This window comes from Periplaneta americana, chromosome 1, assembly GCF_040183065.1.
Source record: "Periplaneta americana isolate PAMFEO1 chromosome 1, P.americana_PAMFEO1_priV1, whole genome shotgun sequence".
Taxonomy (NCBI): domain Eukaryota; kingdom Metazoa; phylum Arthropoda; class Insecta; order Blattodea; family Blattidae; genus Periplaneta; species Periplaneta americana.
Window position 1 is genome coordinate 174,909,413 of NC_091117.1, and position 12,399 is coordinate 174,921,811.

Below are 12,399 nucleotides of genomic sequence, written 5' to 3' on the forward strand. Positions count from 1 at the left end.
CGCCGACTTATATGGGCTCGTGGGATCCTAGCCCACCCAATAATTTGCCCTGTTATCATTATACTTATGAGATTTATTTAACTTACACCTAAAATCAGATCACTTATCTGTAGCACGCTAAATATACCTCTTCATAGAACATCTTGTTATTCCTCATCTTTTACAATATCCACCTCGCGTCAATGGAATTCCTTGTCACAAAGTATTAGGGGCTGCAAGACAACAAACACCTTTAAGAACAGCTTAAAAGATAACCTTATTAGCATTTCACTCCAATCATACTGATTTAAAATATTACTGACTACACTGTTGCTTTTTTTCTTTAGACATCATCCTGATTGTGCTGCATTTTCAAAATTGTCTCATAATAATCTCTTTCTATTATCTAATATAATTTGAAATATATTAACATTCTATGTATTTTAGTTTAATTCTGCTACCCAGTTTATTTCAGTGTTTAATTAATAGTTCATAGTATTTTGTTGTTTAATTCGTAAATAACTCTTGTATACATGTAACTCTCATCTAAATCAATTTGTTGAATTCTTTGTAAGTTCATGCATATGTATATACACTTTTTGCTGGTTGTGTGGAAGAGAAGGCCTTACGGCCTTAACTCTGCCAGCTAAAATAAATCATTATTATTATTATTATTATTATTATTATAAAATACTTGAGCGTATAGTTAAAATACTGTAAATAAATCTCATAAATAATAATAATAATAATAATAATAATAATAATAATAATAATAATAATAATAATAATAATAATAATGCTGTGCTGATCATACTAATTGTACTATTCCTTGTGAGATTATATTCATATGTATTAATTCTTTTTTTTTTAAGTTAATACATGTATACTAGAATGTATTTTCCTGTTTGTGATTATGTATTCAGTCTCTTTATTATTATATATATTTTATTACTATTATTATTTTAAAGTTAATACTGATTGTGTATATGTATTCAATCTCTCTTTTTTACTTTATTATGTTTATTATTATTTTTATGTTAATATTTGTATACCGGAATGTATTTTTCTGTATATGATTTGATCCTGGTTGAGTGGAAGAGAAGGCCTGATGCCCTTAACTCTGCCAGGGAAAATAAAACTATTATTATTATTATTATTATTATTATTATTATTATTATTATTGTTGTAAAAAAATAACACGAGGTGCGACCCTATGTGCTCATATAAGTTGACGCGCGCTGGAGAGATAATAAACATGATGTTCTTATTGTGCTAAGTCTGCATGATATAATTTTGACACTTTGTTTCATGTATTTGCAGCAAGCATCGGCTTCATCTCGACGTTGTTGGGCTGTCTCACTTGTGGACCCCTACTCGATAGAATGGGGCGCAGAAGGACGCTTCTCGTGGTCAACTTTCCTTTCGTCATCGGTTGGCTGCTTATGTGGGTGGCCCCGAAACCCGTCCCCATCGCACTTCTTTACTTTGCAAGACTACTGAATGGGTTAGGAGGCGGAATGGTGAGTTACCTCTATTTTAGTGTAGATCCAGGGTCATAATAACGAGAAGTGAAAACTTAAAAACTAGAAGGATTGATACAAGAGGTACCTAGGCCTACATGCTACAGAGATAAAGATAGGTAAGGAGAGAGAGAGAGAGAGAGAGAGAGAGGGAGAGAGACAAAAAGAGAGAAACAGAGAGATAAGGATAGGATACGGATAGTGATAGAAATAGAGGTGGAGATACAGATATATGGCTAGGGATAGAGGGAGTCAAAATTGATTGCTATGAAGACATTCTAATAGGAAGTTGTCACACTACTTATGTTATGACTAAAGACCATTTTCTTAGTCCAACTACAAAGAAATGAGTATAAGTGTCCACGGCACGTCACGTGTCCTTCAATACAAGGTCACTCTAAAACAGGTCCTTACTTCTAAACATTTATTTATTTATTTATTTATTCATTGATTGATTTATTTGTTTATGTATTTATTTATTTATGTATTTATTTATTTATTTATTTATTTATTTATTTATTTATTTATTTATTTATTTTGGTAATAATTGTAACATAAAATATAAATAAACAGAAAAAACTTTAGCTCGTCCCTGAAAGAGTAGAACTCGTGCTCAAGGGCGGATCCCTGAATTGAAATTAAGAAGTATATAATATGATTTGTCTTATGTCTACTATGCAATAAGAATATATAAATTTAAATTTACAATTTTTCAATTTTTATAAAATCCATACAAAACTTTTTAATTTTAACACTAGAACCATTAGAATTGACAAGATTAGGATATTTAAATATAAATTTGTTATATATATTCTTAGGCCTAAGTTACTACTATGATTAAATACTGTAGCAGTGTTGCATTTTGGTTCAAACAATCTTAAAGAATTCATACCTTTTGTTTCATAACTATGCGAATACAATTCAAAATTATTTAGATTTTTATGTATGAATTTTATTAATACAATATAATAAATTTTCTTATTTTAAGAACATTAGAGTCTAAAAACAATTTCTGAGAAGAAAAATCAATAGGTTTATGAAGACATATTTTAAAGATTTTCTTCTATAATAAATAAAGTGGATTAAAATTATTGGTTTTAAATAAGCTACCCCATCCTATAATTCCATTACCGATTGAAATAAAGTTAAGTATATTGTGCGTAATAAACTTATTGACAAGTAATTCCCCAATAAAACAAAAAAATATATATTATTTTACGTAATTTATTACAAAGGTAATTAATGTGGTAGTTCCATTTTAAATGATTGTCAAAAATTATGCTTATATACTTAACTTCAGAGTACTCTTTAATAATTGGACATTTACACTGTATAAGACAAGAATTAGAGTTACGTAATTTATACTTAATATAGATGTAGGAGGTTTGTTACATTTTAAAGGTAATGAGAATGGAATATTAATTATGATTAATATAATTTAATTTCAGATCAGCATTCCAGGAAACATCTACATCGCCGAAATGTCCACAAGCTCCATGCGTTGTATGTTGGTCACGTGGCCGTCCCTCGCCATCTCTGTCGGCATTATTCTGGTATATGCTTTGGGACTGATCATCACCGAATGGCGTTACATAGCCGCAATCAGCACATTCGTACCAATCATCACAACAGTTTCAATCTACTTTTACGTCAGAGAATCACCAATTTGGTTGCTAGCGAGAGGACGAGTTGAAGAGGCAGAAGAATCCTTCAAATGGATTCGTGAAGTTGACAAGGATGACGAAATTCCCAAAGACCTCGTCGATGAGTTTGAGAGAATTATTGAGAAAAGTAGTACGATGAGAGAACGTGTTGACAATGAGTCTGTTGATGAGCCGGGTGTAGATATGCCGCTGTACCAGTCTTCTGAACCGTGTTACGGTATCAGACAGGTGCCGATAGCTACGCAGACTCAAGATAAAGTCTCAGAAAGTGTCAGCAGCCCTTACTCTACTCTGTTACGGAGTGACGTATGGAAACCACTAGTGATCCTCAACTTGTACTTCTTCTTCATGCAGTTCTCTGGTGTCCCTGTCCTCATATCTTATGCTGTGAACATCATGATGAGCGAAGGCGTTTCTCTTGAACCGTACCTAGCGACTCTGCTACTAGGAATAGTTAAACTCATTTTTGAAATCGGCGCCGGATTTGTACAAAACAGGTGAGCTTCACTTTACTATTACCTCATTTGACCTGTATTCAATTTATTTTTATTTTGAAATTTGTTGTTAATAATGAAAAGACTGAAAAGGGTTACCTCAAAATTCCCTAGATTATTCAAGCACCGTGTCCTAATTCCTGTATTTACTCTTTTAGTGACTCACTCCATGATTCAAGGCTGAAAATCTGGAATCACTATCTTTTTCTGCTTTCTTGAGGTGATATCTTGCTACTTCCATAATAAGGTAGCCATTGGAATAAGAATCAAACCTCCGGATCTCCAGGTTGAATGCTAACGAAACTTGTTAAATATTATTTATATTTATGACCAGGCTGCGGCCCAGGGTACCGAAACGCATTAAGTTGCAAACGCTCTGACCACTGTGTTGTGTAGATAGAGAGGAATGGGAGATTGAAGTGCAGTTACTCCTTGTCTCAACATGTAAACATTCAATCACAGTAGGACACAAAATAAATGTTCACGCTTGAAAAAAATATATTATATGTACAACTCATTTCTAGTGCGAAAAATAATTACCTAACATTACATATTTCAATTTGCATCATACTGTACAAGTTTTAACAATATAAAATAATCATTTGCGTGTGAGCAGAAAAGAAAAAAAAAATACAGTACTTACACAAAATACATTTCTTCACAATTCAATGCACCGAATTGCAAGGTACATTCGCAAGGTATCAAAATAAAACCTTTTTCAAGAAACCCTTTGAAATATTGTTGAAATAGAATGTAGGGCCCACATCTGTAGAGTAACGGCTAGCGTGTCTGGCCGCGAAACCAGGTGGTCCGAGTTCGATTCTCGGTTGGGGCAAGTTACCTGGTTGAGGTTTTTCCGGGGTTTTCACTCAACCCAATATGAGCAAATGCTGGGTAACTTTCGGTGCTGGACCCCGGACTCATTTCACCGGCATTACCACCTTCATCTCATTCAGATGCTAAATAACCTCAGATGTTGATAAATCGTCATGAAATAACCTACTAAAATAAAAAAAAATAGAATGTTGGCATGTAGCAACATTATACACAAATCTCGATTAAATTCTTTTCAAGTTTTATGTCTGATTTTGATGTTAAAGGCCAGTTTTGACTGTATAATTAAATATTTTCCATGTAGATTTTGCTATTACACTGCTTTTGAAAAAATAGAGTTCTATCTTTCCTTAAGCATTTTTAACAATTTTCAAAATTCAGTGTTTTTTTCCTTTAATAAAAAAAATATTCTTTTCCGAACTTCTCTGTAAGTTCGTTCTGAAGGGAACGCTTGGTGCTCTTAATTTTCGACATGATCCTCAGCAGTGTGGATTATGAAACAACTAAATTAACAGTAACGCAATATGCATGTATAAATAATCGAATAAATAAATGTAAAGAAATAAAATATACTTGTTTAATCACAGATCTTAAGTACGTATGGTGATCGCAAGGACCCACGCCAAGCAGAACTAGAAAGGTGGTAATATAATTTCTTACGAAACTAGAAACTAGAAAGGTGGTAATATAATTTCTTACGAAACCGACTGTACACTCATAATGCCATCCCACCCCATGGGTCATGACTAGAGACCGGATTCTTATGTAATTACATATTGCATTCCTTTACTTCTAGACTACTGAAAATGACAAATATCGGCGATTTGTGGTTCTGGTATGGTTATTTTTACATATTCTTAGTAATATTACATATTTTACATATCATGTAAAGAATGTAACATTTTTACACCTAGGCAATTATTCAGTTTTAAATTTTTTATTAAATTCTTTTTATTTTTCAGAGTAAATTATTGATTTTTTTCATAGACATAGTATGTCTTAACGTCCCTGTCCCATTACTCCGATTAGAGGGCAGCTTTTTGTTCTCACTATAGTACACGATGCTGGTAAAGAGGGAGGGCTCGGAAACTGACGTCGTAATGTTTTGTTTACAACTATACAGAGTGTTTCAAAAATACGGGGCATAATTTCAGGTATGTATTTCCCACATTTAGACAATCAAAATAATTCATTACAACATGTGTCCGGAAATGCTCCATTTCCGAGTTATGACCTTCACAACATTGAAATTCACCGGAACGTTTTTCTTTCCGCAGGTCGTTGCCATTACAGAAGATGTTCAAAATGTCCACTTCCTGCTTGAATACAGACCTCACATCGATGTCTCATTGACCTGCGAACACGATCCCAAACTCCAGGAGTATTGAGTATGTCCTCAGAACATGCCACAATTCGATTCCGAAGGGATTCCAAATCAGGCACCCGAGATGAATAAACCAATGATTTTAAATGGCCCCACAAGTAGAAATCGAGAGGGTTCAGATCAGGTGAGCGTGGAGGCCAAGCAATTGGGCCACCTCTACCTATCCATCGATCAGGAAACCTTCGATCCAAGTACCGGCGAGCCGTACGACTGAAGTGTGCAGGAGCGCCATCATGCAAGAAGTGAATGTGTTGACGATTGATCAGTCAGAATGCCCTCTTAATGTCTCCTTTGACGGCAACGACCTGCGGAAAGAAAAACGTTCCGGTGAATTTCAATGTTGTGAAGGCCATAACTCGGAAATAAAGCATTTCCGGACACATGTTGTAATGAACTATTTTGATTGTCTACATGTGGGAAATAAATACCTCAAATTATGCTCCGTATTTTTTAAACATCCTGTAGAAAATAGCCTACTTAAATTTCTAAAGCTTGCTTAAGACAATAGTTCTTTTATAAATAAAAAAACAAACATAAAAGTAGGGATTACTACTTTTTGTCTGTAAAACATAATAGTTCGGAGTGCCTCAACTCTATACATTTGCATTAATGCTTTCTCAGAATCTTAGATGATCAGGTGCGCCGGTCATTTAACTATGTCACAAATTGAAAGTAGACTATTAATAATAATAATAATAATAATAATAATAATAATAATAATAATAATAATAATAATAATAATAATAATAATATAAGAATTGCGCACAAATGTGCAATTACGAGAATGGTATCACTGTTCACTAGCGTAAAGTAGGCTATTAGCGAGATATTTGGGTCGGTGTCAGACAAATCAAAATGCTGTACCATTATGTGTGTCACAGAAAAATATTTTTCTAGGAAATCTTAAGGCACAAGAAAAAAAAAAGCATAACTTGACAGAGACAAGTTGTATTTGCAAACTATACAATGAGGTGGAAATGGCAAGTCACTTTCCAGGCTATATCCTCCCACTTCAACTGACCAGTTAAATTGTGACGACATTTTTGTGAATTTAATGTATTAATAAACAATAGTGATTTTAAATTACATATTTTATTAATATTACATATTTAATTACATATTTCCCTACATTTTTACTACATTTACTACATTTTTATGTACATATTTTGCACTTTCATAATGCATAAAAATCCGGGGCCTAGTCATGACGTCATGCATACTCCGTGCGTTCCAAACTTCAGTCTCGCGAATCGGTAACCCTAGGCCGCAGTCTGCTTATGACTGATATGAAAACGAGATATATTGCACATTTATTGTACTCTGCTCAGGTTTGGTAGGCGACCTCTATCCATTGCGTCAGGAATGGGAATGGCAGCCTGCATGGTGGGACTTGGACTTCATCACCAAATGTTCACCAATACTGAGGACGCTGAAGAAACTGGACTTATGTCGTGGGTGCCCTTGCTACTGATATTCGCCTACGTTGTGAGTATTCCATTACAATCGGTAGTACAACAAGGGCAATGTATCTGCAAGGGGCGCGTAATTCAAAATATTTTTATGGTCGACCATGCCGAAATATAGTAATTATATACCTGGTAGTATATACCTATTCATTATAATTCAGTTGTTCAGCCAATGAGAAATCACCATTCTACCACTATAAAACCGTAAGTATTGATTATTCTCGGATATGCAATCGAAAGACAATTAGCGAAAAGTCTCGGAGGCTGGAAATCCAATACTGTCGCAGAAGGTTATGTTCTGTTACTATAATAATTAGAGTTAATTGTAAATAATATTCAAATAAATTCAATTTGTCATCTCGTTTTTCAATTCTAAATCAATTTTCAGGTTATATCAAGACTAATCTTCATGTTATTCTCTAGATTATATCAAGGTCAATGACATTCGTGCCTCGGAAAAAATCAATACTTTCGCGTCTGCGCACAACTCACAATTCAGGTCAGTTCCGCTCCTCACTTACATAGCCATAACATGAATAGTTATGAATAATTTCAAGTTAGAAATATGGTCGAGCATAAAAAGTCGTATGAAACTTGCCTATAATGATAATTAAGACGCTCGTATGAAAATTATGAAACTCGCTTGCGCTCGTTTCATAAACAAACATACTCGCGTCGTAATTACTGCCATTATAGGCTCGTTGCATAATGTACTATTAACAGCATCCTGGCAATTATAATGAAGTATTATCTTTTGTTTTTAAAGAGACTTGAATATATTAAAGTTTGGTATACGAGTGTATTTAAGAGTTTCAAGAAAGAAATTACAGTAAAAATAAATAAAGAGTACCATCACCATCAGGTTATTGACTAGGTCACCGTCGATATTGCTACGGAAGCGACTAATAAAGGCGAGCTCGATTTTAAACAGCATTCACTGATGTGTAAGTAATTGTTTAGTATTTTTACAAACTTCATTGTAGGCATTGTAGTTATGGCATTATACCCTCAAAAAGGAAGCATGAAGTCTTAACTATTGAAACAAAGATCGAGATTTTGAATAGACTTTCATATAGACAAAACTTATCTCATTTAGATAAATAAAATTTCTCTCTAAACTGTAGTGTTATATATATATATATATATATATATATATATATATATCATATATTCGATAATCCGAACAAATTAAAAATTCCAACAAACTTCGGTTTCAATTAATTCAGATAACTTACGTTCGTTCTACTGTTTCTTTGTTTATTTACTTATTTACTCATTTATTTATTTACTTATTTACTCATTTATTTATTTATTTACTTATTTACTCATTTATTTATTTATTTACTCATTTATTTATTTATTTACTTGTTTACTCATTTATTTATTTATTTACTTGTTTACTCATTTATTTATTTATTTACTTATTTACTCATTTATTTATTTACTTATAAACTCATTCATTTATTTATTTACTTATTTACTCATTTGTTTATTTACTTATTTACTCATTTATTTATTTACTTATTTACTCATTTATTTATTTATTTACTTATTTACTCATTTACGCATTTATTTATTTATTTACTTATTTACTCATTCATTTATTTACTTATTTACTCATTTATTTATTTATTTACTTATTTACTCATTTATTTATTTATTTACTTATTTACTCATTTATTTATTTATTTACTTACTTACTCATTTATTTATTTATTTACTTATTTACTCATTTATTTATGTATTTACTTATTTATTTACTTATTTACTCATTTATTTATTTACTTATTTACTCATTTATTTACTTATTTACTCATTTATTTACTTATTTACTCATTTATTTATTTATTTACTTATTTACTCATTTATTTATTTACTTATTTACTCATTTATTTATTTACTTATGTAGGCCTACTCATTTATTTATTCATTTATTTATTTATTTATTATTGAACATGACAAGCAAAGCCCAATTTTAATGTTAAAATTTGATATAATTTATAAACCATATACAAGGAAAAGGAAACATATTCCTATTAAAAACTGAAAGATAGAAAGAAAAGAAAATTGAAAATAAGGTGTGGAAGTCAGCTTGAAATTGACTAACAACAATATTCTGTAAAATATAATAGCAAATTATTCTGTATTTAGAAAAATAAATATTGAAAATATCAACTTTCGGGTAAGGAAGCAATTTATTGTATAATTGTAACATTTGGTAAAGTGAGGAATTGTTTGTGCGATTCAGTATTTATCCTTGGTATGAAAAATAAATTTCGAAATTTTGTATTAAGCTTGGGTACATATAATGTTATATAATAAAATAAACCCACACAGTCCAACTTATTGTCAAATAATTTTATAAAAAAAGTTTAAAGATTAACAATTCTGTCAAATTTGCAAACTAGTAAAGTGGAAATGTTGAAACATTGTAGCATAACTCTCATAAGTAGGATTTTTATTATAAAGTCTATAATATAACAATTTCAGAAATATATTTTGAATGCTTTCTAGTAACAGAATATATTAATGTTAGTAACTGGATTCCAGATAACCGCATCATACTCTAATTTAGATGGAACAATGGAATTGTACAAAATTATTACAGTTTTGACTTTAAATTTGCAAGAATTTCTCATAACAAAACCTAAACTTTTATAGGGCAAATTTATAATATTATTACTACGACTATGAAATGTAAAATTACTGCTAAACAATATATACCTAAACCTTTATGTTCATTTTCTGCTGGTAAAACTTTTGCCTCTACTTTATATAAAAATGTAATTGTATTTTCTATCTAGAAAAGGTTATATGCATACACTTATTAATATTAAATAACAATTTAACGTAACGTAAACATAAAATAAATAGTCTAATAATATAAATATAATGCAACGCAATATAATATAATATTACAATACAATAGAATATATATTTTGTTTGTTTCAGATATCAGCGGCCGTAGGTTTCTTCCTCATTCCGTGGGCGATGCTGGGTGAGGTATATCCCACAAAAGTGGCAGGACTTGCGTGTGGCATCACAACGTGCCTGGGGAATTTCTTCGGGTTTGCCTCCATTAAACTGTTCCCGACTATTGTTGTGCTTCTTGGTGGGTCAGCAAACGGGAACTCTATAAATTCCACGGAGGGAGTGTTCTATTTCTACGGCGGGGTCACTGCCTTTGCTGTGCTTTTCATTTATATTTATTTGCCAGAAACATTCAGAAGAACTCTGCAGGAAATTTCAGACGACTTTACGAGACCGAGTAGGAGACTGAATTTTATATGAATTAAACAATAAAGAGAACGTTTTCTAAATATAGCCTACACCTTTCTCTGGAGATTTCGTTTTGTGCTTGTCCTAATGCTTTAGTGAGTAGAGACAATGAAAGATTTTGAACAGCTGTTATAGGAGATGAAACGAGAAAACTCCTCCAAGAATACTTTTCCAAAACCTATTTGTGGTCAACAAATATCTTTTAGATTCAATGGAATTGTAACTTCGGCCTCTAACGTGGGTAGCTGAATCTCTTAAGCCTTTTTTTTTTAATCGACGCATGTGACGTGCGAGGCCCGCCTCGCACAAATCCGTACTACACGAGAGATAGTGAGTGGTTTCTATAACTGCGAGGTGCGCAGATCTCGCATCTCACAGTTATAGAAACCACTCACCATCTCTCGTGTAGTCTGGATTTGGGTGAGGCAGACCTCGCACGTCGCATGCGTCGCTACAGAAAAACCAAGACTTTAGACAAAGAGTGAAAATGAATGTTAATCTTAGTATTATTTCCTGTACATCATTTTATCCTCTATAAAATTATCAGTTTCAAATCATTTTTCTTGTTAGAAGTGGGCGATGGTTATAGCATTGGCTTTCCATGTCAGAGTTCAAAGTTAAAATTCCTACGAGTGCAAGTGAAATGTGCGATGGACAATACACTGTTCAGATACAGCTTTTACCATTAAAATTTAGGTGAGTTCCACACGCATGGATGTCTTTCTTACCTGCCTCCCATTTGCTACAATATATAATTTTTTACAAAAAAAAAAGCTGCCTTAAATAGATCGGCCTACTAATCAATTCATAAAGAATAATCATTAAAACCAACTGTGTGACAATTTGAAAGGAAAAAGAAAACATTAAGATAAATGATACGAAAACAGGAAATCATTTACAATAAAAGTTTGTTGGGTACAAATGATTACCAATTATAGCTAAGGATGATTTTAACACATGAGTTCCTATGGCATCAATCGTTGCATCAGAAATTTTAAATTGTTTAAGTTGATTTAAAGTTTCTCGTGGGATCGTGCCACGGGCACCGAACATGAGCCCAAAAACTGTCCAATGTGTCATGTGGTATTGTGCTCCAAGATGCTGACAATAAGGCTCATATATGACTTGTTTTTCACGACACATCTCTTGTGGCTGTTGCTCATGCAACTCGAGACGGATTGTGGGATCAAGAATGACACCCTTATCCTTCTGCCGATCAATTATGGTGATATCAGCACGTCTAGTAGAGCCATCAGAAGAGACGCAACCAACCTCCTCATAAACCTCATAGGAAGCATTCCGACGGATTGAAGATGCGATGAGAGCACGAACCGTATTATGTCTGTTGATTCGGAGCAATTCTCCATGATGGCAGAAACCCAAGACATAAGGAAGCGTTTCTTGCTCGTCGCATCTTATATTTTATTTGGAGCGTTCTTATAATACTAAAATTACCACTGTATTGAGTTAAAATTCCGTCTAGAGAGAGGGGTTCTGTCCGTTGTTTGTATTGATTCTGATAGATTTTCGGCTTTGTATTGATCTTGCAGCAGTAGTCCTGTAAGTTACATAAAGCTGAATAAAGTTCGAAGGCGAATTTGGGGTGACAACCTCTCAAGAACAGCGAATTATTGATATTAATGGACAATTATTTATTTAACCCACATTTTCAAATAAGGAGGCAATTTAGTGACGGTGAAATAATTGCAAAACAATAAGGGATCAACTGTGCGATAAGAAATAGGAAAATAAAAATACATCGAAATACTGTAAGAAAAT

At 32.6% G+C, this 12,399-nt stretch overlaps 1 protein-coding gene across 4 annotated transcripts in view; it reads left to right on the plus strand.

Annotated features, from left to right (window-relative positions):
• Window positions 1–10,915, plus strand: part of LOC138704406 (facilitated trehalose transporter Tret1-like) — a 31,205-nt gene extending 20,290 nt beyond the window's left edge. For 3 of the 4 annotated variants that reach the window (XM_069832265.1, XM_069832256.1, XM_069832282.1), the window contains 4 exons: window positions 1,300–1,499; window positions 2,948–3,660; window positions 7,204–7,360; window positions 10,294–10,915. In XM_069832265.1, the coding sequence (XP_069688366.1) occupies window positions 1,300–1,499; window positions 2,948–3,660; window positions 7,204–7,360; window positions 10,294–10,632 (1,409 nt within the window). In that variant the 3' untranslated portion in view covers window positions 10,633–10,915. The remainder of the gene's footprint in view (window positions 1–1,299; window positions 1,500–2,947; window positions 3,661–7,203; window positions 7,361–10,293) is intronic. The other variant, XM_069832273.1, reaches the window with a different exon arrangement.
• The last annotated feature ends 1,484 nt before the right edge of the window (window positions 10,916–12,399 follow it).